The sequence below is a fragment of the Polypterus senegalus genome, chromosome 3 (assembly GCF_016835505.1).
Source record: "Polypterus senegalus isolate Bchr_013 chromosome 3, ASM1683550v1, whole genome shotgun sequence".
NCBI classification, from domain to species: Eukaryota; Metazoa; Chordata; class Cladistia; order Polypteriformes; family Polypteridae; genus Polypterus; species Polypterus senegalus.
In genome coordinates, this window is record NC_053156.1 from 191,713,236 (window position 1) to 191,736,845 (window position 23,610).

Consider the following 23,610-nt stretch of genomic DNA (forward strand, 5'->3'; position numbering starts at 1 on the left):
TGGAGAGGTTTGCGCGTCCCAATGATCCTAGGAGCTCTGTTGTCGAGGGCTTTATGCCCCTGGTAGGGTCACCCAAACCAAACTGGTCCTAGGTGAGGGACGAGACAAAAAGCAGTTCAGAAAACCTACCACAAAGAATAAAAATTTTGGACTGCGTTTACCCTCGCCCGGACATGGGTCCAGGGCCGGATTTAGACTTGATAAGGCCCTAAGCTATTTGAGACATGGGGCCCTTTATAAGTCCAGATATTCTATGTAAGTGCCAAATATGATTTGTTTTGGGGGCCCCCAAGAAGGCGGGGGCCCTAAGCTATAGCTTGTGTAGCTTATACGTAAATCCTGCACTGCGTGGGTCACCGGGGCCTCCCTCTGGAACCAGGCCTGGAGGTGGGGTTCGATGGCGAGCACCTGGTGGCCGAGCATGCACTCATAGGCCTCGGCTGGGCACAGCCCGAAGAGGCAACGTGGGTTCCCATTAAAATGGGCTCACCACCTGTAGGAGGGGCCAAGTAGGTCGGGTGCGGTGTGAGTTGGATAGTGGCCAAAGGCGGTGACCTTGGCAGTTCGATCCTCAGCAACAGAAGCTGGCTTTTGGGACGTGGAATGTCCCCTCTCTGAAGGGGAAGGAGCCTGGGCTAGTGCGCGAGGTCGAGACGTTCCTGCTAGATATAGTCAGGCTCACTTTGACGCACAGCGTGGACTCTGGAACCAATCTCCTTGAGAGGGGCTGGACTCCAAGTGGGTGTGGGCATACTTATTGCCCCCCATTTTGGAGCCTGTTCATTGGAGTTCATCCCAATAGATGAGAGGGTAGCTTCCCTCCACCTTCAGGTGGGGGGGGGGATGGATCCTAACTGTGGTTTGTGCGTATGCACCAACAACAGTCTGGAGTACCCACCATTTTTGGAGTCCCTGGAGGGGGTGCTAGAGGGCACACCTTCTGGAGACTCCCTTGTTCTGCTGGGAGACTTCAATGCTCACGTGGGCAATGACAGCGAGACCTGAAAGGGTGTGATTGGGAGGAATGGCCCCCCGCTCCCCACCCTGATCTTGTTATTGGACTTCTGTGCTCGTCACGGATTGTCCATAACAAACACCATGTTCAAGTATAGGGATGTCCAAATGTGCACCTGGTACCAGGACACCCTAGGCCTCAGTTCAATGATCAACTTCGTGGTTGTGTAGTTGGACTTGCAGCCACATGTCTTGGACACTCAGGTGAAGAGAGGGGCGGAGCTGTCAACTGATCACCACCTGGTGGTGAGTTGGCTTCGATGGTGGACGAGGATGCCGGTCAGGCCTGGTAGGCTCAAACGTATTGTGAGGGTCTGCTGGGAATGTCTGGTAGAGTCCCTTGTCAGAAGTAGCTTCAACTCCCACCTCCGACAGAACTTTGACCACGTCCTGAGGGAGGTGGGGGACACTCGGTCCGAATGGGCCATGTTCTGTGCCTTTATTGTTGAGGCAGCTGACCAGAGCTGTGGCCATAAGGTGGTCGGTGCCTGTCGTGGTGGCAATCCCCGAACCCATTGGTGGACACCGGGGTTGAGGGATGCAGTCAAGCTGAAGAAGGAGCCCTACAGGACCCTTTTGTCCTGTGGGACTCCGGAGGCAGCTAATAGGTACCGGCAGGCCAAGCAGAATGCAGCTTCGGTGGTTGCTGAGGCAGAAACTCGGGCATGGGAGGAGTTTGTGGAGGCCATGGAGAACAACTTCTGGACGGGTTCGAGGAGATTCTGGTCCACCATCCGGTGTCTCAGGAGGGGAAAGCGGTACAGTGTCAACACTGTATATGGTGGGGATGGTGCGCTGCTGACCTTGACTCGGGACGTTGTGGGTTGGTGGGGGGAGTACTTCAAAGACCTCCTCATTCCCACTAACATGCCTTCCAATAAGGAAGCACAGCCTGGGGACTCGGAGGTGGGCCCTCCCATCTCTATGACTGAGGTAATCGAGGTGGTCAAAAAACTCCTGGCAGGGACCCGGGGGTGGATGAGATACGCCTGGAGTTCCTCAAGGCTCTGGATATTGTAGGACTGTCTTGGTTGACAAGTCTCTGCAACATCGCATGAACATCAGGAACAGTGCCTCTGGATCGGAAGACCGGGGTGCTGGTCATCCTCTTTAAGAAAGGGGACTGAATGGTGTTTTCCAACTACAGAGGGATCACACTCCTCAGCCTCCCTGGAAAAGTATATTCGGAGTTCCTTTAGAGGAGGGTCCATCAGATAGTCGAACCTCAAATTTAGGAGGAACAAGTCACAGAACAGTGGGCCAGCTCTACACCCTTGGCAGCATCCTGGAGAGTGCATGGGAGTTTGCCCAACCAGTCTACATGTGTTTTGTAGAATTGGAAAAGGCATTCAACCATGTCCCTCGGGGAATCCTGTGGGGGGTGTTCCAAGAGTATGGAGTACCAGACCCCCTGATAAGGGCTGTTCGGTTCCTGTAAAACTGGTGTTAGTGCTTGGTCCGCATTGCTGGCAGTAAGTCAAACCCGTTTCCAGTGAGAGATGGACTCCGCCAGGGCTGCCCTTTGTCACCAATTCTGTTCATAACTTTTATAGACAGAATTTCTAGGCGCAGCCAGGGCGTTGAGGGGGTCCGGTTTGGTGGGCTCAGAATTGGGTCACTGCTTTTTGCAGATGATGTTGTCCTGTTTGTTTTATCAGGCCGTAATCTTCAGCGCTCTGTGGATCGGATCGCAGCCGAGTGTGATGAGGCTGGGATGGGAATCAGCACCTCCAAATTCGAGACCGTGGTCCTCAGCTGAAAAAGGGTGGAGCACCATCTCAGGGTTGGGAGTGAGATCCTGCCCCAAGCGGAGAAGTTCAAGTATCTCGGGGGTCTTGTTCACAAGTGAGGGAAGAAAGGAGCGGGAGATCAACAGGCCGATTGGTGCGGTGTCTACAGTGATTCAGGCTCTGCATCGGTCTATCGTGGTGAAAAAGGAGCTGAGCCGTAAGGCAAAGCTCTCAATTTACTGGTCAATCTACGCACCTACCCTCACCTATGGTCATGAGCTGTGAGTAGTGACCGAAAAGAACGAGATCGCAACTACAAGCGGCTGAAATGAGTTTCCTCCGCAGGGTGTCTGGGCTTTCCCTTAAAGATAGGATGAGAAGCTCAGTCATCCGGGAGGAGCACAGAGTAGTGCCGAGGTGTTCCGGGCACGTCTAACCGGGAGAAGGCCCCGAGGAAGACCCAGGACATGGTGGAGGAACTGTGTCTGTTGGCTGGCCTGGGAACGCCTCACGATTCCCCAGGAAGAGCTAGTAGAAGTGGCCGGGGAGAGTGAAGTCTGCCCACTACAGCGCAATTTCCCCTGGCAGATGAGAAGTGTAGGGGAACCTGACAAAAAAAAAATGTTATCACTCATAGAAACATACATCAAACATACATCAAAAAAATGTTATCACTCATAGAAACATACATCAAACAGCATAGAATTAGGTTGGATAAAGTGTTGAGGTTCATGAAAACCATAGCAGAGTTAATAGGAGGCATCTGCTCTGTATTAAGATGTTGACAAGCCTCTTATTTTGGAAACTGTTGGCAGTGCAGCATTTTATCTGGGGCAAAAAAAGCATTGTTTATTCAGATGTTGCATTTCTTTCTGTGGTTATATCTTCTATATGTTTCAAATACACTGCTCAAAAAAAATGACAGGAATGCTTCGAAAACACATAAGATCTCAAAGGGAAAAAATATCATGCTGGATATCTATACTGATATTAGGAACGAAAGGATGCCACATCACTTGATGGAAATGAAAATTATCAACCTACAGAGGGTTGAATTCAAAGACACCCTGAAAATCAAAATGAAAAAATGATGCGGGAGACTAGTCCATTTTGTCGAAATTTCATTGCAGCGACTCAAAATCATACTCAGTAGTTTGTATGGACCCCACGTGCTTGCATGCATGCCCGACACATCCTACTGAGATGACTGATGATTTCCTGGGGGATCTCCTCCCAGATCTGGACCCAGGCATCACGGAGCTACTTGACAGTCTGAGGTGCAGCCTGGTGGCATTGGATGGACCGAAACATAATGTCCCAAAGGTGTTTTATTGGATTTAGGACAGGCAAGTGTCAGGACCAGTCAATGGTATCAATTCCTTCATCCTCCAGGAACTGCCTGCATACTCTCGCCACAGGAGGCCAGGCATCATTGTGCACCAGGAGGAACCCAGGACCCTCTTCACCAGCATAGGGTCTGACAATGGGTCCAAAGATTTCATCCCAATACCTAATGGCAGTTAAGGTGCCATTGTCTAGCCTGTAGAGGTCTGCGTGTCCCTCCATGGATATGCCTTCCCAGACCATCACTGGCCCACCACCAAAACCGGTCAAGCTGAACGATGTTACATGCAGCATAACATTCTCCATGGCTTCTCCAGACCCTTTCATGTCTGTCACAAGCACAGAGCGCCGGTGGGGGACCTTCCAATTCTGGCATTCTATGTCAAATGCCAATCGAGCTCCACGGTGCCGGGCAGTAAGCACAGACCCCACTAGCTAATTTCATTAACACCAAAGCAACTGAAACTGATTAACAACTTCCTCTGCTACTTAACTGACCAGAGCAATATCCCAGAGGCTTCACTGACGCGATGCTATACTCAGATTAAACAGTGTTCCTTCAATTTTTTTAAGCAGTATATATAAACTATATTTCACATATTGTTTACAGAGAAAGAAATAGGGTACCAACTCAAGGTCCCAGTCCATTTATGGAAATAGAAGAATATCTGTACCTCATTGCCAATAACACTGATGTTCTGCTGAACTTGTGGTACCCATTGTCGTAAAACAGCAAATAGTTCAGAGATAGTGGTGTCTGGGTCAAACAAGATCTCCTGGCACTTTGGATCATTGGGGTCAAAGAAAGAAAACTCTGTAAGAGAAAACCAAACAAAAATGCACTAAAAGTTAAACACTACTATTGCATAGTAAAAACAAAACTAACTCCTGACTACATTACCTGTGACTAAATACATTGCTGATGCCTTGGCAATTTTTTAATAAAAAAGGAAACTGAACCTATTAAATAGTTTTTTACTATTAAAAAAGTCTAAATAATTCATTTTCACAGTTCTGATAAGGTAAAATGTTTTGTATAAGTGCCTGGATTTCAATCAGTAGAGTCAAAAATTACCCCTAAAAATTACTTCCTATGTTGTGAAGACCGATTATTGAGCCACTAAACTACTTTCTCCATCTATTTAAAACAGTGACAACAAGATAAACTCAATCTTGCAAGAATAACACAGTCTCTCAGGTACTTTGTCAATATCCACCTTGAAATCGTCAGCAAGGAAGATGATGGAAAACTCATTCTCAACGCTTGATCCACAAACCTTTGCAAAATGAACACACAAACGATTGAACTTCTGTGTATTAAGAAATCCAAGAGTAATTTTCTGCATCTTCCTTGAAAAAAAAGTTGTGCACCATAGAGGTTTGTGCCATCATGTCCCCAATGTTTGCTTTGCTCTCCTGTCAACCATTCCCAAATGCAGGTTCTCCTGATTTATGTTTGCCTAGACCTCATAAAAAAAATAGTTTAGTACTCTTTTCTTCAAAGGGAATTTATGGTGCCCGAAGGAGAACATAGCAAATAATGGTCTGTATTTTGTATAGTTAATCAAGTTAAAATTTAAAGGAATGGTCAACCCAAAATTATTCTTTATATGTTACTTACCCAATGTAGTTTCTAATGATTGCAGAAAAAACTTTTTTAATCTCATGTTTTCATGCAGAATAAAGAGAAAAAAAGTTTGACTACAGTGAAGCCAATAGTGGCAAATGTGAAAAATTCCCATGTTAAAAAAAACACACATGTAATCTACATGTCAATTATCTACTTGTATGCTCAAAGAAGTGAAACACGTGTTTAGCAAAAAAAAAAAAAAAAAAAATTGGCTAAAATAGCTACTTCCAGAACAAACAGTATAAATAAGAAACAGGAAATCAAACCCTCATAGGAATTACTTTTGGAACTGCAGACCCATCTTGTCATCGTACAAAGGAAGGTTAGAGTGTGAAACCTCAAAAGACTATAGGTTTCAGTATAGACAGATATGACAATGTGTGACAAAGCAGACAATGGAACAAAAAGCACGCTCATCTATTTGTGTAAGAAAACCTCTCCATGGCACCTTGAAAACTACAGAACAAAAATTCACCTTCCATCCTTCGTAAGACAAAAGGGAACCAGACAAAGACATTTATGATAATACATTTCCTGATTTTTACTTTTGCCAATTGGCTTTACTCTAAACAGAAAACATTATCTGGGTAAAGTGTAGGCTGCTCCGTGTTCTTTACTAACCATACTGAATGGTAATTTTGTTAAATTAAAAGTTCTTCATACTGTCAAAACTATAGCTGCGCTGGATTTTCTGTAGCTATACTACAAGTAGGCCTGGGGATTGCTACAGACATGCATGTGCATAAACACACTGACTGAAGTTATGTGCCTTTCCTTAAAGAATTCATCATTAGAATAAACAATTAATACTTTAACTATGAACTCAACCTAAACAAAACTTTGAAGTGCGCAATAGAACAGCATTGTAAAGTGTAACAGAATTTGCTAAGAAGGGTACAAAAAGAACAAAAATAAAGAAAAAGATCAATTAAACAACAATAATTTAAAACATTAAACATTAATTAATACATGAAACACAAAGTTTTGAGTTAGAAAATAAAAAATGCAGGAATAAATATAGAAATATTCAAATTTGAAAAAGAAAACCATGAAAAAGCATAATTTGTTTAACAAGATATGGCAAAGTATCAGTGTAGACATTAAACCACCTATAATAATGATATGTACAGTTGGTTTAACATATTTTATAAATGCCCTAATTACACATTGTAATTTCTCGTACTTTCAGTGATGTCTCTAATACAAAATATACAAGTATATACTGTATAATATAATATGCATATATATTGTATTTGCACATTAATAAACTGCTGTCTCACAGTACTGTATATATATAAGCAAACAAGCATAAATCATTATTGTTACACATATAGCAAGCCATTTTCTGATTATTATGTGCTTGCTGCCAAACTGAAAGGAAAAAGTAAACTGAAACACGTGGGGAGTTGGCTGGGATAAATCAGTAAGTGAGCCAGTTAACTAAACACTGAATAAAGCAGGGAAGTGATCATAAGAATTAAAGACTGCAAAATTGCAAGTATCAATGTAAACTATACTTTAAAACAAAATAAAAAAATTAAATATTCATTCAGACTATCTTCGTTATACTTAAATAAAAGTGCAGTTCTGAATTGATCAATTAAAATACCAATTTATCCATGTTTATTTTAAAGAAAATATAGTGGGAACCATTTACACACCAACTATAAACTGAAAGTGTTAGAAAGGACTAACCACTGTCCGCAGGCATGGGAGCAGAGGCCACCTGGTGAACAACTGGTCTCTCCAAGTCTAAGGACACACTCCTTTGTCCGTTTAGCAATGTATCACCTTCAGAGGCTGGCTCCTGAACATCTTCTTTAGTCATTTCTGTTACTCTGTCTAAGGACAGAAAAAGAGGAATTTAGTTACATTACAGTATCACTCCTACCTGACATTAGGCACTATAAACACTTTTTCTACATTATGAGATTAGGCTTTGCTATGCAGAGGTTGTTCTGGACATCATTTTCAATAAACTACCAACAACAACAAATAACAGATGATAAAATATATGCTATGTTCAACAAATCTAAAGTAAAATGTAAATTATGTTAGGAATTAAGAAGCTCACTTCTGTTTGAATCCTTGTTCACCAGATGAAGACTCTGACTGTCATCCATATCAAAAAGACAGATCTAGAAGCGTTGGTTTAAAAGATAACTCGAGTTTCTACTACTTGCTGCTAATGATCAGCGTTTGTAATAAAAGAAACCTCATACATAACCCCTGCACTCTGCTGAAGTGTCCTGAGAGCCTGTTGCTTCTATTTCAAGTAACAGTTGATCCTGCCAAAGTATTTGCTCCACAGCTTTTTGAGGTATGCACATGGGACACATGAACCAGAAGCACTAACAAACAGTACACTGTTTTCTCTGCTCCAGGATAGGATGGCAACATTGTGAAATGGCCCTGACAGTATTTAGGAACGTGTGAAGATGACCTAGAGAAAAGTGCCTGGTTTTAATATTAAAAGCAACCTAGACAGACATATCGCATACACATTAAGACTTTAAGCATGTGAAGTGTATATAATTATACATTAAATATAGAAAATAGCATAAATATTTGTAAGCTTACCATCAGTTTCTCAAAACAGTAAATTATTTTCAAAATAATTTATTTAAATATTTGCTATCTCACCCACTGTTTGGAGTGAACTTTATTACAAGAAAAAAAAAAACAACACCACACACATACATAATTACTATGGATTTCATTAACAGCTCATCCCAAAACAGAGGATTTCAAATTAATCTTAGGCGAAATAGATCCAAAGCATTTATTAATGTCCCAAAACATATTTTCTTCACAGCCAGAACAAGTTTTGATAGTAAACCCTGAGTATCCACCTATTCCAAGTAACAAAACAGACTTTTTTTTCTGTATTAGTCATTTTGTTGAATACAAACTATGCATGTCAATATCATTTTTGTCCATTTAACAGCTAATTGCTGAAAACTGGGAATTATTACCCACTAATAAAACACATACACTAGAAATTAAGAAATACAAATAAAAATTTTAGTTTAACATCTGAGGAAGCATTGACCACAGTAACAATGAATACTGTTAAACAAGTTTAAAAAAAAAAAAAAATCATTAACACTAAGCAGCACTTAATCACCAGTTTCACTACAGATGTACATTGTTTAAAGCTTTACGATGAATGAAACTTAGTAAATTATCCTTTCAACCTATAAACTTGTGTTGTAAATTGTATATAATTTTTTTAACAAAAACTGGTATCACTATAACACAGTATATTATATTAATCATTATTGTATGATGCTCTTAAGGGTTCTTAAGGAGAATAAATTTAACTGAATTAAATATTGTATGAATCAAGGGAAAAGTAAGCAGGTCACAAAATTGATTCAAACCTCTATAACAAGGGCAGATTAAGGTGAAAAAAACATCACTGGCCCAGTATTCCCAAACCCCAAAGACACAGTAAGTCTCCATTGTTCACAATGGGAAAGGCAGGCATAAGGAAAATACTAATTAGGACTTTCCCAAAATACAAGATATCATATGGAAAATTTCACATTTGCCTTTAACAGAGTTCCTAAAAAAATAATAAAAACATAAAGCAGATAACTAAGCTCACCTTTTTACTATTATTGAGTTATGGTCATGTAGAGCAGCACAGCCCAAGAATTAATTACACCAATAAAGACTAGAAACTCCAAAAATGTATATTTTGAGACATTACATTTCCTTGCTGATATGATATGATATGATATGGAGGAGCTATTGTTTAATGCAACAAAGAAACAATCTCAGCTTGTTAAAAATGAGAACACCAACAAATATATATGATAAATAATTATGGAAACAATATATTCAGAGCAACTTTAAAGAACAGGGCATGTCGGCTGTGCTTTGAATGGAAACATCATCTTTCCACTACTAAGCATTTTATGTGTGTTTTATTAATAAAATGAATGATTCGATCATTAATTTAAAATAAACCCCCATCTTAACAATATGCTCATTCAAATAGGACTAATGCAGCGCCATATCAGGCTTATTAAAATTCAATAATTTCTTTAGTATTCAGTAATACTGTAAGTCTTATAGTCTTATAACAGGGGATGAAAACAAAAGTCAAACACAGAACAATTTTTCAGACAAAATCAAAATGCTAACAAGAACAAAGGCAAAAATTCAAAAACAGTAATATGCCTGAAGTCCTATAAAAAGCATTTTTTTTTATAATGTGAATCATAATTAATGAACTTTCATGTTTAGATGTTCCCCACTATGCCATAAGCATAAACAAAAACATGAATCATATGGCACATGCATCACATTAATAGTAACTGTGTAGCATCATGCCTGAAAATGTTATTTGAAATCCACTTTAATAAAACCCCTGTGTGTGTCCAGGTGTCCGTGGTGTGTGTGTGTGTGTCTTCTGGTGAAGTGGCAGGGCCACACGGCACGTGTTCAGTCTCTTCCTGTGCATTCCCTGTGCAGTGAGAGAGACAGACACACACACACAGGCGCGCACGAGACAGACACACACACACACACACACAGGGGCGCGCAAGAGAGAGACAACCAGACACACACACACACGAGAGAGGAACAGACGCGCGCTTAAGAGAAACACACACACACGCAGGCCCGCGACAAAGACACACACAAACACACAGGCGCAGGCGTGCATTGTTGCAATGTTACTTTTATTGGTTGTTTATTAAATTACTTGATTTTCAAATGTTCATTTTTTCCCTGTGCTTAAAACTCATTAAAAAAAAGTGGTTTTAGCGAGCGGGTCGTAAGGCTATAGCACGAACTCTTGCAGTGTTCGTTTTTCTCTGTTGTTCAAGGTTTTCTTAGTGTTATTCAATGTTTTTACATTTAGTTTACTACTACCAAAATATCCCCACTTCGCAGCGGCGAAGTACTGCCTTAAAATTTTTATTAAGAAGAAAATTAAACCTTTTTAAACTGAGGGAAATTATACCAATAATTATTTGTTAAGGATCACTTTGTATACCACATTGTGAGTTCGGCCCTACGGTTGTAATATGACCAAGCTGTGCGAGGAGCTTACTCTTGACCATGCAACGTACAGTTGGCCATGTGAACAGTGAACTTGTTTCAAATCTCACAGCTTGGATTGCTGCTGTCATAATCGGTTTGAGTTTCACGGTTTGTTTCAATTACGACAGTATTTGAAGGACATTCGGCATCTGTCAAGCCTTGTAAGTATACAACCGGTTTCATCAATAACTTCACATCCAGCTTTTGAGAGTTTAAACATTCATAAACAAGTGCCCACTACTGAAATCGTCACCTGTCAATCTGAGATTGATAAGAGGCATTGGCGGTTGTTGAAAGGTGTAAAATATTTGGCCATTTCGTACAATTTGAAAGTTTACAACCAAACAATCAGCAGCAGCCATCAACTCACATGCAGATGCTTAGATGAAGGGCTTAAGCATTTCACTCTTATAGTGCTCCTGTGTAGTATAATTATCTCCTGTGTATGTATATATGTATATATATATGTATATATAAAAAGAAAAGGAAACATTTTAATAATAACGTAACATGATTGACAATGTAATTGTTTTGTCACTGTCATGAATGTTGCTGGCATATTATATAATATAATATATATATATATATATATATATATATATATATATATATATATATAAATATATATATATATATAAATATATATATATATATATATATATATATATATAAATATATATATATATATATATATATATATATATATATATATATATATATATATATATATATATATATATATATATATATATATATATATATATATATATATATATATATATATATATATATATATATATATATATATATATATATATATATACACACACACACACACACACACATATACTATGGGATGCCAAACAGGCAAATACATTGATTTTCTGAATATATAAAGTCAAAAGTTGAATATATAAAGTCATCGCTGGAATATATAAAGTCAAAACCTGAATATATAAAGTCAGCGTCAGAATTTATAAAGTCATTCCTGATTATATAAAGTCAACATCGGAGTATATAAACTCACTCCTGAATATATAAAGTCAAAATATATTGATTGAAACGACTCTGAACTGAACAAAGCTAACAAAAACGTATTCAGAAAAATAAATTAAAAAAACACTGTTCGGTTAATGTTTTGAAAATGATGCATGTGCCCTGCCCAGGATTGGTTCCTGCCTTGCGCCCAGTGTTGGCTGGGATTGGCTCCAGCAGACCCCCGTGACCCTGTGGATGGATATTCCAGTGTTGACTTTGTATATTCCGAAGCTGACTTTATATATTGAAGTTTTGACTTTATATATTCCAGCGATGACTTTATATATTCCAAAATATTCCAACGCCGTCTTTATATACTCAGGTTTTGACTTTATATTTTTGGGAATGACTTTATATATTGAAGTTTTGACTTTATATATTCCAGTGCTGACGTTATATATTCAAGTTTTGACTTTATTTATTCCGACAGTGACTTTAAAAAATCAAGTTTTGACTTTATATATTTGGAATGACTTTATATATACAAGTTTTGACTTTATATAGTTAAATTTAATTATTGCATAACTTTTTTTTTTACCATAGAAATTTAAAGACTAAATTCAACTTCCATTCCTAACAAAGATATTTCTGCCGACTAAATAGAACCTACTTATATAAAATTCGAGCTATTGAGCTGTCGCCTGCCTGCCTGAATAAGTCACCCTTGCTTCGCTCTTACTTTTTTACCGTTCATTTAATCATGGCTAGGGGCGAAGAAATTATAAAATGGAAGGAGGATTACACTGAGTATAGCTTTACAAAAACAATTATTGATGGCGAATCGATTATTCATAAAGCTTAAATTGGTGATCTGTTTTTCTGTGTAAACCTCATATTTTTTCATACTTCTTCTCAAACCAAGGGGGTGCGAGGGTAAAATGAATCGGGAAGCTGATCAATGTAATCGGTATACCAGGAAATCATGCATTGAGAGAAGTTCCCCTTTGCTTGGAATGCAAAGTGTGATTAAATGCGTGATTTTTTAACGCGTTGTGGAGAACACACATCGAAGCTTCTCATCAATGCTTGTGCTAAGAAAAGGAAACATTTTAAAAATAACGTAACACGATTGTCAATGTAACCTTTTGTAAGTAGTGCCTGGAGGATTCAGTGTGGAGAAACTGTAGCGACAGCGTGCGTATTAACTTGTGGATTTTTCTGTGAGTATTTGGTGGCAGCGTCACAAAGTCGCTTCCGTAACACTGCGTTAGTTGCGGAGCTCAGCTCAGAGCGAAATGAGGTGAATGGGAGGGGAGATGATGACGTGATTCCCCCACCCGCCTTAACTGTCAATCCCCCAAAAACACAGTCTCTCGGAATTTGCATAAGCACACCCTTCACCTGCAATTTTAACTTAGTTACAAAGTGATCAAAACTCTCGTTTATATCCTGCGTCCTTTCATTAAACCTGTATCCCGCATTATCCGTGGGCATGACAAACGCCAGCGGCAGCCTGTCTATGAACTTAATTTAAACTTTAGGTTTACACCATGCTTTGTTTCCGAAGTAGCAGCACTCATGAATATGGTTGTATATGTCACTCGCTCGCTTCTTATTATTTCGCTGCCTTCTCAATTATATAATGCATGTTTTCTTCAGCGCTTTTTGGAGCTCTTCCTGGTTTTCTACGCACTCGTGACAGTCAGTTCACGTGATTACGTGGGAGGCGTGATGAGGTCACACGAAACTCCGCCCCCCCACGGCTTTCGAGCTCAACTCCATTACATTATATGGAGAAAAATAGCTTCCAGTTATGACCATTACGCGTAGAATCTCGAAATGAACCCAACTTTTGTAAGTAAGCTGTAAGGAATGAGCCTGCCAAATTTCAGCCTTCTACCTACACGGGAAGTTGGAGAATTAGTGATGAGTCAGTGAGGGCTTTGCCTTTTATTAGTATAGATTACGCTGTGCACTTAATGGTATAATTAACTATATTTGTGCTTAAAATCTTAAAAAAATATATTTACATACAATCCTATGGGGGAAATTACTTTGGTTCACGACCAAATCGGGTTACGACCAGAGTTTTGGAACGAATTATGGTTGTGAACCGAGGTTCCACTGTATTACTATCAGACAAAATTACAGGCATTTTATGGAAATACAAACCATTATTACTGAGAGAGAAAATTAAAGACACACAATACAGTGACGCATATTACAGCCACATACAAGGTCCCCTGCCATTTAATATAGACTGTTCCTACTAATGTTTATGTACTACTGTTCTAGCGCCCGTTATTTTAAATGGCTTAATGTCTAGTAATGTATAATTGCATAATTTTAATCAAACTACAAAACAAAGGATTACTGCACTGAAGCTTCTCATTTAGCTAGAAAAACAAAAATTATTCGAATGGCAGCACAGGAACACAACCAGGTCATCACGGAATCACCTTATCTCAGGGAAATTAAGGTTTTAAATAAAAAAAAAATTACCCACTTCACAGTAGCTTCAAAAGTTGATTAGAAACATGGAGAACACTGATGTTATGAATACTTCCCAAAAGAGTAAAGCCAAAGCTGTCAAAAACTCAGCCTAACATAACACTTTTCATTTTATTTGTCATTCACTCTATGTATAAAGCTTCACCAAGACACTGTTAGGGAGCTTGTTTCCTCTTTCATTAATTTATACAATAAGAAAAGCTGCTTGCTTTTTTGTTTTACTTTATGCTTATTAACATCATGTAACTTACCCACTATGATTTCAAGGAATAACAGAAGAGAGCTGCTGTGGCAGAGGTTCTGGGATACTGCAGAACCCACTTCTACAGATAGCATGTCATGCAGTGCATAGAGCTTTGCAAGGATATTACTGTATTAATGTTAAGAAAGAATGTCAAATGAGTGAAAGTTGCAAATACATGTAAGCTGGAGTAGCCTTTCTCAAGATGATGTAAAACTGTAAACTAATCTGTAATTAAAATGGCACAATATGTTTCTCTGTTTTAAGACAGAAAAGTTTGATTACTTCAAATGCATTTCAATGCAAGTTTCAAGATGTATACAGTATTTAAGCTATGTCAATGAAATCAGAACTTTCCTGATCAAGTTTTTTGAAGACTTTAACAAAATCAGTCCACTGGAAACAGAGTTGTGTCATGTGGACAGACAGACATGGCAACTGCAGTAGATCGGTTTTCAAGTTATATGTGAATGTACCTAGAAAAAAAAATCTGAAAAATAAGTTTCCTCCCTTGTCTTAAGTAGAGCTGGTTACAATGATTGCTTTTGAGTATTACTATCTGTATAATGATATTCATGTAATCTCCCTGGTCCCAGTTATTGAAATGAAGGGAAACCTTTCTCAGTCAAGCACCAAACCATCCACTATAAATGGCATATACAGGTGTGGCAGAAAAGTAATGAGACTGGCACTGCAAGCGATCTGGCAACGCTGCGCTGTTGTCCTTGATAGAGCACGTGTATCAGTACCCTCCCATAGCTCAGTGTGAGTTTCAACTCCTTCCGTTAACTACGTGATTTTTGTGACTGCTATTAGCGAAGTTGTGTTTTTGGTTGTGCGTCACGCAAAATGGAACAGCGGAATATGGAGCAACGTTGTGCCATTAAACGGCAAGTGTGACATTTGAAAAGTTAAAACAGGCCTATGGGGAACATTCTTTATCCCGAGCTCAAGTTTTTCGCTGGCACAAATCATTTTTGGAAGGCAGAAAACACGTTGAAGATGAACACCGTTCAAGGAGGACTTCAACTTCGAAAACCAATGAAAACATCGAACGTGTGAACACTCTTGTGAGATCAGACCGTCGTTTAACATTAAGAATGTTGAGTGAACAATTAAATTTGAACAGATTTACCGTTCATCAAATTTTGACTGAACATTTGCACATGCGAAAGGTCTGTGCCAAAATGGTGCCGAAAAACTGCCCTCTACATAACAGAATTTTTTACCTCAAAAGGCATTCCTGTGGTTCCCCAGCCCCCTTATTCACCTGACCTCAGTCTGTGTGACTTTTTCCTTTTTCCAAAACTGAAAAATGTCCTCAAAAGACGTCATTTCGGGACTTTAGAAAACATCCAAAAGAGTGTAACGAACATGCTGAAGACCATACCGGTTGAAGACTTCCAGCACTGCTACCAACAGTGGGAACAACGTCTCCATCGGTGTGTAGCTGCCCAAGGGAACTACTTTGAAGGGGATAACATTGATGTTTGAAAAAAAATAAAAACTTTGGTAAATAAAAAAATCAGTCTCATTACTTTTCTGCCACACCTTGTATAAATAATGCTGTACTGTACACAAAATCATCTTAAAGGAATGACCATTTTCCCTGAAAAAAAGAACAGGACTTACTGACCCAAGTCCTTTCCTTGTAAATTGACTTGAATTTCAGCTGGGTAGAATCTTAACTAATCTACTAACATGTCTCCTTGTAGATAAAACAGTGATTATGTCTGTTGCTGTACACTTCCAAACACTCAGGTTCAAATCTTTACTAAAGCTCTAGCTGTGTGGAATTTTCAAATTCTTCTCTGCCTGCATGAATTTATTCTGTGCATTCCAGTGTCTTCCCTTTATCCAAAAGGCTTGCACTTCCGGCTGCTAGTCATACTGGCCTAGTATAACGCAATGTGGGTTGGTTGCCACATTTTATCCTATGTTGCCTAGACATACTTCATTTTCATGGACTCCTATTTTGGAATAAGCCAGCTCAGAAAATAATGAATAATTATACATTAGCTAATTTACAAATGTAGATTAAACTATTTAACAGTGCCACAAGGTGGGTTTTTATGTTGAGGGCTAAAGGTAATGGCATTTTAGTATTCAATACAGTTTTTTCTCCTTCAGAGAAGTGGTAAAAACAATCAACTAAAAGTCAAGAAGCAGCGATCCTATTCTAGCAACATCAGACACAAAGGTACAAACCAACACTGAAATGGGCACTAGTCCATTAGAGGCCAATAACACACTGCCTCTCATATTCAATCATGTAGTACCAATTTAGAATAATCAATTATCCTGATAAGGTGAGTATGCAGAATGAAGGAATGGGAAAAAAAGACTAACTACTAGAAACTTTAAAATTTATATTTTAATATATATTATACATGTGGCACCACTCCACAAACTATTTAAGCATTAACTTGTGTTGCTCTGGAAAGAACACTATAACAATTTCCCTGTCTTACAATATTTGTTTATGTGTCTTTAATTAACAGCAAGTGTACTGTTCTGAGCAAGTTAACAATTTTATTCAGTAGTTTATCTGATAGTAAAAGGTCCAGCTGAATTTGGCACAACTATCTAAAGGAGAGAAGGGAACATAAGAAATTTGACAAATGAGAGGAGAACATCAAACTAGGTTTGTTTAGCTCATAGCCAATTGTGGCTAGTGAAAAAGATTTGGGGGTGGCAACTGAAACAGCACTTCATAGCTCAGGAGAAAAGAAAAAAAAAAACACACATACATAAACTAATGTTGCCTAAACACTGCCCAGTAGCACTACTTGAACGTAAATGTTGCCCTCCTTTTCTTCTGGCCTGGAATTTTCTCAATTACTTTCTGATTAAATTGAGTCATTTCAGTCACCAGTCTCTTTTCCATTAACAGCATGGCCAATGCATTCAGGCTTTTTTGAGTCATGGTTTTTCTGAGAAAGGTTTTATGTACTTTGAAAAAGTTTATAATATGTAGCAAATTATGCAACTCTCTAATGATTGAAAGGCTGCAGGATACCAACAGATTAACAGTTTGAAATTTAGGCTTCTTAATGAGTGGCAAACAAACCATTTAAAAAAATGCATATTTTTATAGTCGCAACAGAGCTTGAATATCTTGGCTTCATACCACATGTCGCGTCATACATTTTTCATGACATAAAGTTAATATAACCCTAATCTCACTTAAAACAACACATTTAAAACTTTGAAATTCTGAAAAATTACACAAGTTCCATTACCAATATTGAAATAACACTTTTTTGGTTTACTTATTGTACTTGTGGCAAAATAAACACCTTCTTGTTTTTTTAAGTATGTGAAAAATTATTTATAAAGCATCTATCACAGACGTAAGTCACAACACACTGAACAATAAAACACAGAATAAAATTAAATATTAAAAATACACAGCAATGACAATATAAAAAACACACCCACATATGACATCACTACCCAAATGCCAATCTGAACAGCATTTTTTTATTTTTTAAGTTAAAAAATGTATGTATGGCACCTAGTGTTCTGGGGATTCCAAAAGCTCATTCTGCACAGTTTTTATGAAGTTTCCTCAAATGCAGTGCCATTCTCAAGGTGCTCTTTCAATACTCCATTTAGAAAGGCAACAAAATCCACCAACCCAATCCTGGGTTTATCAGAGTTTTCATTCTGATCATGGCCACACAAAGCCAATTCAAAAGCTCTGCAAAATTTCACACAGTCTATTATTGTGGACTGAATGTGTTGATTTTGGTCAGTTCTTCTTAGTGCCTTCTAATTTCAATCCAATAGCCTTTATTTATTTTATTTATTTCAGCAAAAAAGTTAGACTAAATTTAGTCTAGATGACTGTGGCTACTTTAATGCTGCTTGCATTTTTCAGAGTTTTTAGGTCTTGTATCCCCTGTTGTTGTCCATAACTCTACAGTAGCAATACTTTGAAACAGCAAACGGATACTGTAAAGCAAAAAAAAAAAAAGCCAACTATGTTTCTTACAGCAAGAATAGGAAAAAGTCTGTATGTAAGCTTGTCCTTGATATGATATATGAAGGGGTGTTTCATTAAAGAAATTAACTGAATTTTCTTTGATTTCGGAAGTTCCACTGGAAGTTACCATCGCTGTAAAGTTGCGGTAGCTCATCTATAGTTACATTAATGGCAGGTGTGAATTGTGCACCATTGAGGTGAAATTCAATTAGTGTGTTGACGACTGTTGAATCAAATTAGATTAAAAAAAAGCTAAAACAACATTAATTCGCTGCCAATAAATGTGGGAGTGTCTGTGGCACAGAGAGCTGCACCACTGGAAAAATCTGAAAGCAACAAATTAAAGGGGAGTCTCAGGTCACCTTCCTTCCAAATGTTCAAGGACTTACATAGATTCTAATTTGGCCGGCACCCTTCACTCAAAAAATATAGGTATTCACACAGAATTTAAACAAATATGAGTCAGAACCAATTTTTAATGGATGTTCACATGTGCTGACACCAGGCATGTTGTGCAAATAAACAAATTTATTTCATGATTATTTCACATTACTTAATCAATTTATGTGGAGTTTCTGCAAATTTTTGGGGGGACAGCACCCTGCATTACAAACTATCACTGCTATTAGCTAAATTGTTGAAACATGTTATTTAGATACTTCTGAAATGTAGTCACGGATTCTGCTTCAACTACATGGCTCAGTAGTTTGTCCCAGATTGTCACAACACTTTGCATAAAGAAGTGCTTTCTGGCTTCAGTCCTAATTATTACCCTTCCTGTTAATGGTCAATCTTGTACTGGAGTACACCAGTAGAAATAAAGTTGAAAGAATTCTGCTGGCTCTACTTTATCAATGCTTTTGAGAACTTTGAAAACCTGGATTTGATCTCCATGCAGTCTCCTCTGCTGAACACTAAACAGGTTTCATTCCTGAGTGTGTCATAGTATGACATGTCCTTAAGTCCTAAGATGCACCCGATTGCTCTCTTCTGTGCAGTTTCAAGTGCTGCTATGTCATTTTTGTAGTGTGGTGACCTGAACTGCAAATAATACTGAAGATCTAGTCTCACTGGTGCATTATATACACTAAGCATGGCATCCCTTGATTTTATTTAGCAGTTCATAATTTATAACCTAACAGTTTATTTGCTTATTTAATGACTTCTGCACATTTCTTAGGTAATGAAAATGTTGTGCCAATATAAACCCTATAAATATGAAAATTTTATTTTTACAAGAAGTCAGTTTAATTAAACTGATGTCACATAGTTTTCATATTTATTGGCTATCACACCAGGAAATATAGAAACTTCATTTGTACTGTAACATGGTTTTTAATTGCTTGCCATTAATTGCCATCATAACCTGGGTCTTCTGTCTGAAACTTACAAAAATGCCTGTTGTTCAAAGAATCAAAGCAATTTTAGAAAAAAATATTCTATTTGTTGCAGATTGATATGTTCAGTTATAATACAGTTGTCTACATCAACATTCCCACACTCAGCTTCCGTGATAAAATAAAAATATACTGCTATCTCATTGACTGAAAAGTACCAACTCTAGCTTATCTTTCTAGCAGTGAATGCACTCTGTTTAACAGTGCTTTTGGTTGCTGTGAAAATCAATCAAATCAAATAAATAAAATAAAACAAACAATAGTTTGGAAAGTGTGTTGCATATACAAACCTTTAAAAAGTAATTCTAACACTTATCTATCTGCCGACATGTTCTGCAATTTTTATTAAATCTTGGAAGGGACCACCAACAGGAACATGTGACTGTAAACCAGCATAATTTTGAACAGTAGCTTGGGCGATGATTTGAAAAAAAAAGCTTTATTTTTTCTGAGAAGCTGGTTTTGGTTGAGGTATGAGAAGTGTCATAATTTAAATGCTTGGAGTACTGCTTCACTGTAATGCAAAATACATTATTTGACCAAATGCTTGTGGAAGCCTGAACATCATAACTGTATAAACTTGTTGGACACCCTATTCCAAAGCCATGGGCATTAATATGGAATTGGCTCCCCACTCCACAGTTATAACAGCCTCAATCCATCTGGGAAAGGCTTTCCTAAGATTGTGGAGTGTGTCTGAGGAAATGTGTGCCTATTTAGATAAAAAAGCATTTGTGAAGTCAAGTAATAATATCGGACGAGAAGAGCTGGCTGGCAATTGATGTTCTAATCCACCATAAAGGTGTTTAGTAATTTTGAGGTCAGGGCTCTGTTCCTTTACACCAAATTTGTCAAACCATGTCTTTACGGGCCTGACTTTATACAGTGGGACACAGTCATGCTGGAACAGAAGAGGACTGTGGAACAGAAGAGGGCCTTTATGAAATTGTTGCCACAACGCTATAAGCACACGATCATCTAAAATGTCATTGTATACTGTAACATTAACAGTAACCATCACTGAAATCAAGAAGTATAGCCCAAACCCTGAAAAACAGACCCAGACTATTGTACTCCCCCAACAAACTTTACAGTAAGCACTTTGCAGTCTAGAAGGTAGTGTTTTCCTGGCATCCACTACACCCAGATTTGTTTATTAGACAGCCCAATTGTGACATCACTCTAGACAACATATTTCCACTGCTCCAGAGTTCAATGGCAGTGTGCTTTACACCAATCCAGCTGGAACTTGGCATTGAGCATAGTGATCTTAAGCTTTGTGTGCAGCTGCTTGGCCAATGAAACCCATTTCATGGAGTCCCTAACAAACAGTTCACATGCTAATGTTTGTTTCAGTGGCAATTTTGAACTCTGCTTCACCACTTTTCAGCCACGCTCTTGTTACTCTGCATGGTCTCTCTCTTTGTGGCGGATTTATGGTTTCTCTTGGATGCTTACACTTACAACAATAGCACTTACAGATGACTGGAGCAGATCTAGCAGAGCATAGAATATATATTATAATATAAGTTTCACATACTGATATCTGGCAAAGGTGGTATCCTATAACAGTGCCCCGTTTAAAGTCACTGAGCTCTTCAGTACAATACATTCTACTGCATGACTGTGTGCTTTAATTTATGTACCGGTCAATAATGCATACATTAGAAATACCTGAAATCAGTAATGTGGAATGATGTCGACATACTTCTGGTCATATAGTATACATACTGTACATAAAACCTGAATGTGTCATCAGCTTTTTTATCATTAATATGTAGACACAATAAAAACATTTATTTTCTAGATCAGATCAGACTGCTGCACAAATAGAGATTTAACTGAGACGTTTGACGGATAGACTGATCACTTTTAAATCAGGAATCGATTCCTTCTTGAGTGTAAATGGACTTAACACACCCCTAGGTAAGCATTTTTTCACTAGATGGATCTAGATCTGTTAGAGAGCAGAAAACACACCATGTGAGTGAAGCTTTTCTTGCCATTGCACACCAAGACCTCTATCTTTTTGTATTTAGTAGTCTATTATCATTTGTTGCTTAATATTTCAACAGCTGTCATATTAAATAATTTCTTAGCAACTATACAAGAAGATACATTTTTCCACCCTTTTGTTAACGTATAATTCACAATCATAAAACACTAAAAGCAGACCATGAAGAAAACAACTTGCATCATAAGCAGAATGATTGTAGAAAAGTACCACAAAAATTTTAAAAGTTTAAAATATTTTCAATTTTACACCAAAGCAGCAATGCAATTCTGTTTCACCGTTAAATGTATTTTTTCCTAACCAAACTTGTTAAAACATCCTAAATTTGAATGAAGAACACAGACGAATTAACTGTTGCACACATGGGAAATATACTGACGCATACAAGGCAGATCGCGTTAGCAATACGACAGTGCAAGGGTAAATTACGAATTAAAACGGGATATTTGAAAAAAAAAAAGTCTCTTATCTGAATGCTTGATTAAAAAAACACGCTGACTTTCTCCCAGGAGAATAAGCTACATGTTTATATTTAAAAGTGCATACGTCACTTTATATGCTAAGCATGTTGACCTTAACCGCTACTTCTGGTGCGGTCGGCTGGAACAAATTTGATTGACGCAGACAGTTGCCAGTCATATCACCAGATCTAGACCCCACCTACAAAAGCAGCCAATCGTCAGGCACAGACGACAGGACCAACACACGCCTACCTGCTTCTGAATACACAGGAAAGCGGATTCAGGTGAAGTTTAAAGCGCCTCAAAACCGTGTCGCTTTAATATTAAAAATTGGCCACGTCAAATGTTAAAAATGCCGGCCCTACGAAGCAGACTACTCTCATCGTGTCTGGCCCATCCTACACGAGATACGGTGGCAATCTAGCTTCGTAAGTTAGTTTTAATGTATTAATGTAATTGAATAATTTGCATAACTCCTGCATCAATTTCACCGCAGAATCAAAAAACGAATATCTTTGCTGTCCTTCTCCTGTATAGTAACACAGCATGTTAACCTGTTTTTTGAACGCCCCTCTACTGCCACCTGCTCGGGGACTCACCGCTGCTTCAGCTTGGCTCAAATTGGATGCCGACGGGCGGAAGCATCGTGCACCTTCGTCTGCAGCTTTTAAATTCCGTCAGGTTAGCCGCAAACAAGACCCGGCTGCTACGTTTCCTTGTTCGTGACGTACTGGAACCTTGAACATTAGAGCGGCGGACGCGCGCAGCACTATCTGCTAGGACGCGCAGTGTTGTGAAACGTGTGCGCGCGCGTGTGTCAGTTAATTATGGTGCTACGTAGCGATTAGGGGACGTAAGAGGAGGTAAGAGCAGCCGGGGACGTCATGCCATACGGTGTGAAATAGGATTAATGGACAGCTCAAGATTCATACTCCTGCTAATAGGTAATGGTGTAAAATAAGTAAAAATAAACTGCTTAATTACCGTCTAAAATGATGCGATGCATGGTTATAACCTTTTCAAGCAGCTCGAACGCGCTGTTTTCTTAATGTAAATGATATTGCAGAACATAAACGAGAATTTCAGATTCAGTAAAAAAAAAAACGCTTATTTAAAGCACATTCTTATATGAATTTTTTATTTACATATGCAGTATATTGGTGTGTTTTGCACATTATTTTATTTACCCCAAACATTTTAATTAGGTGGAAAAGTACAAACATTAAGCTTAAAACAAGCTGGCAACG

General features: G+C 38.4%; 1 protein-coding gene across 6 annotated transcripts in view; it reads right to left on the reverse strand.

Annotated features, from left to right (window-relative positions):
* LOC120525759 (CAP-Gly domain-containing linker protein 4-like) overlaps positions 1 to 23,115 on the reverse strand; it is a 159,629-nt gene extending 136,514 nt beyond the window's left edge. For 2 of the 6 annotated variants that reach the window (XM_039748342.1, XM_039748341.1), the window contains exons 1-3: positions 7,793 to 7,981; positions 7,414 to 7,560; positions 4,763 to 4,902 (exon numbers count right to left, since the gene is read on the reverse strand). In XM_039748342.1, the coding sequence (XP_039604276.1) occupies positions 4,763 to 4,902; positions 7,414 to 7,560; positions 7,793 to 7,841 (336 nt within the window). In that variant the 5' untranslated portion in view covers positions 7,842 to 7,981. Of the gene's footprint in view, positions 1 to 4,762; positions 4,903 to 7,413; positions 7,561 to 7,792; positions 7,982 to 22,962 lie in introns of those variants that run through there. The other 4 variants (XM_039748340.1, XM_039748338.1, XM_039748339.1 and 1 more) reach the window with 4 other exon arrangements.
* Positions 23,116 to 23,610: the final 495 nt, after the last annotated feature.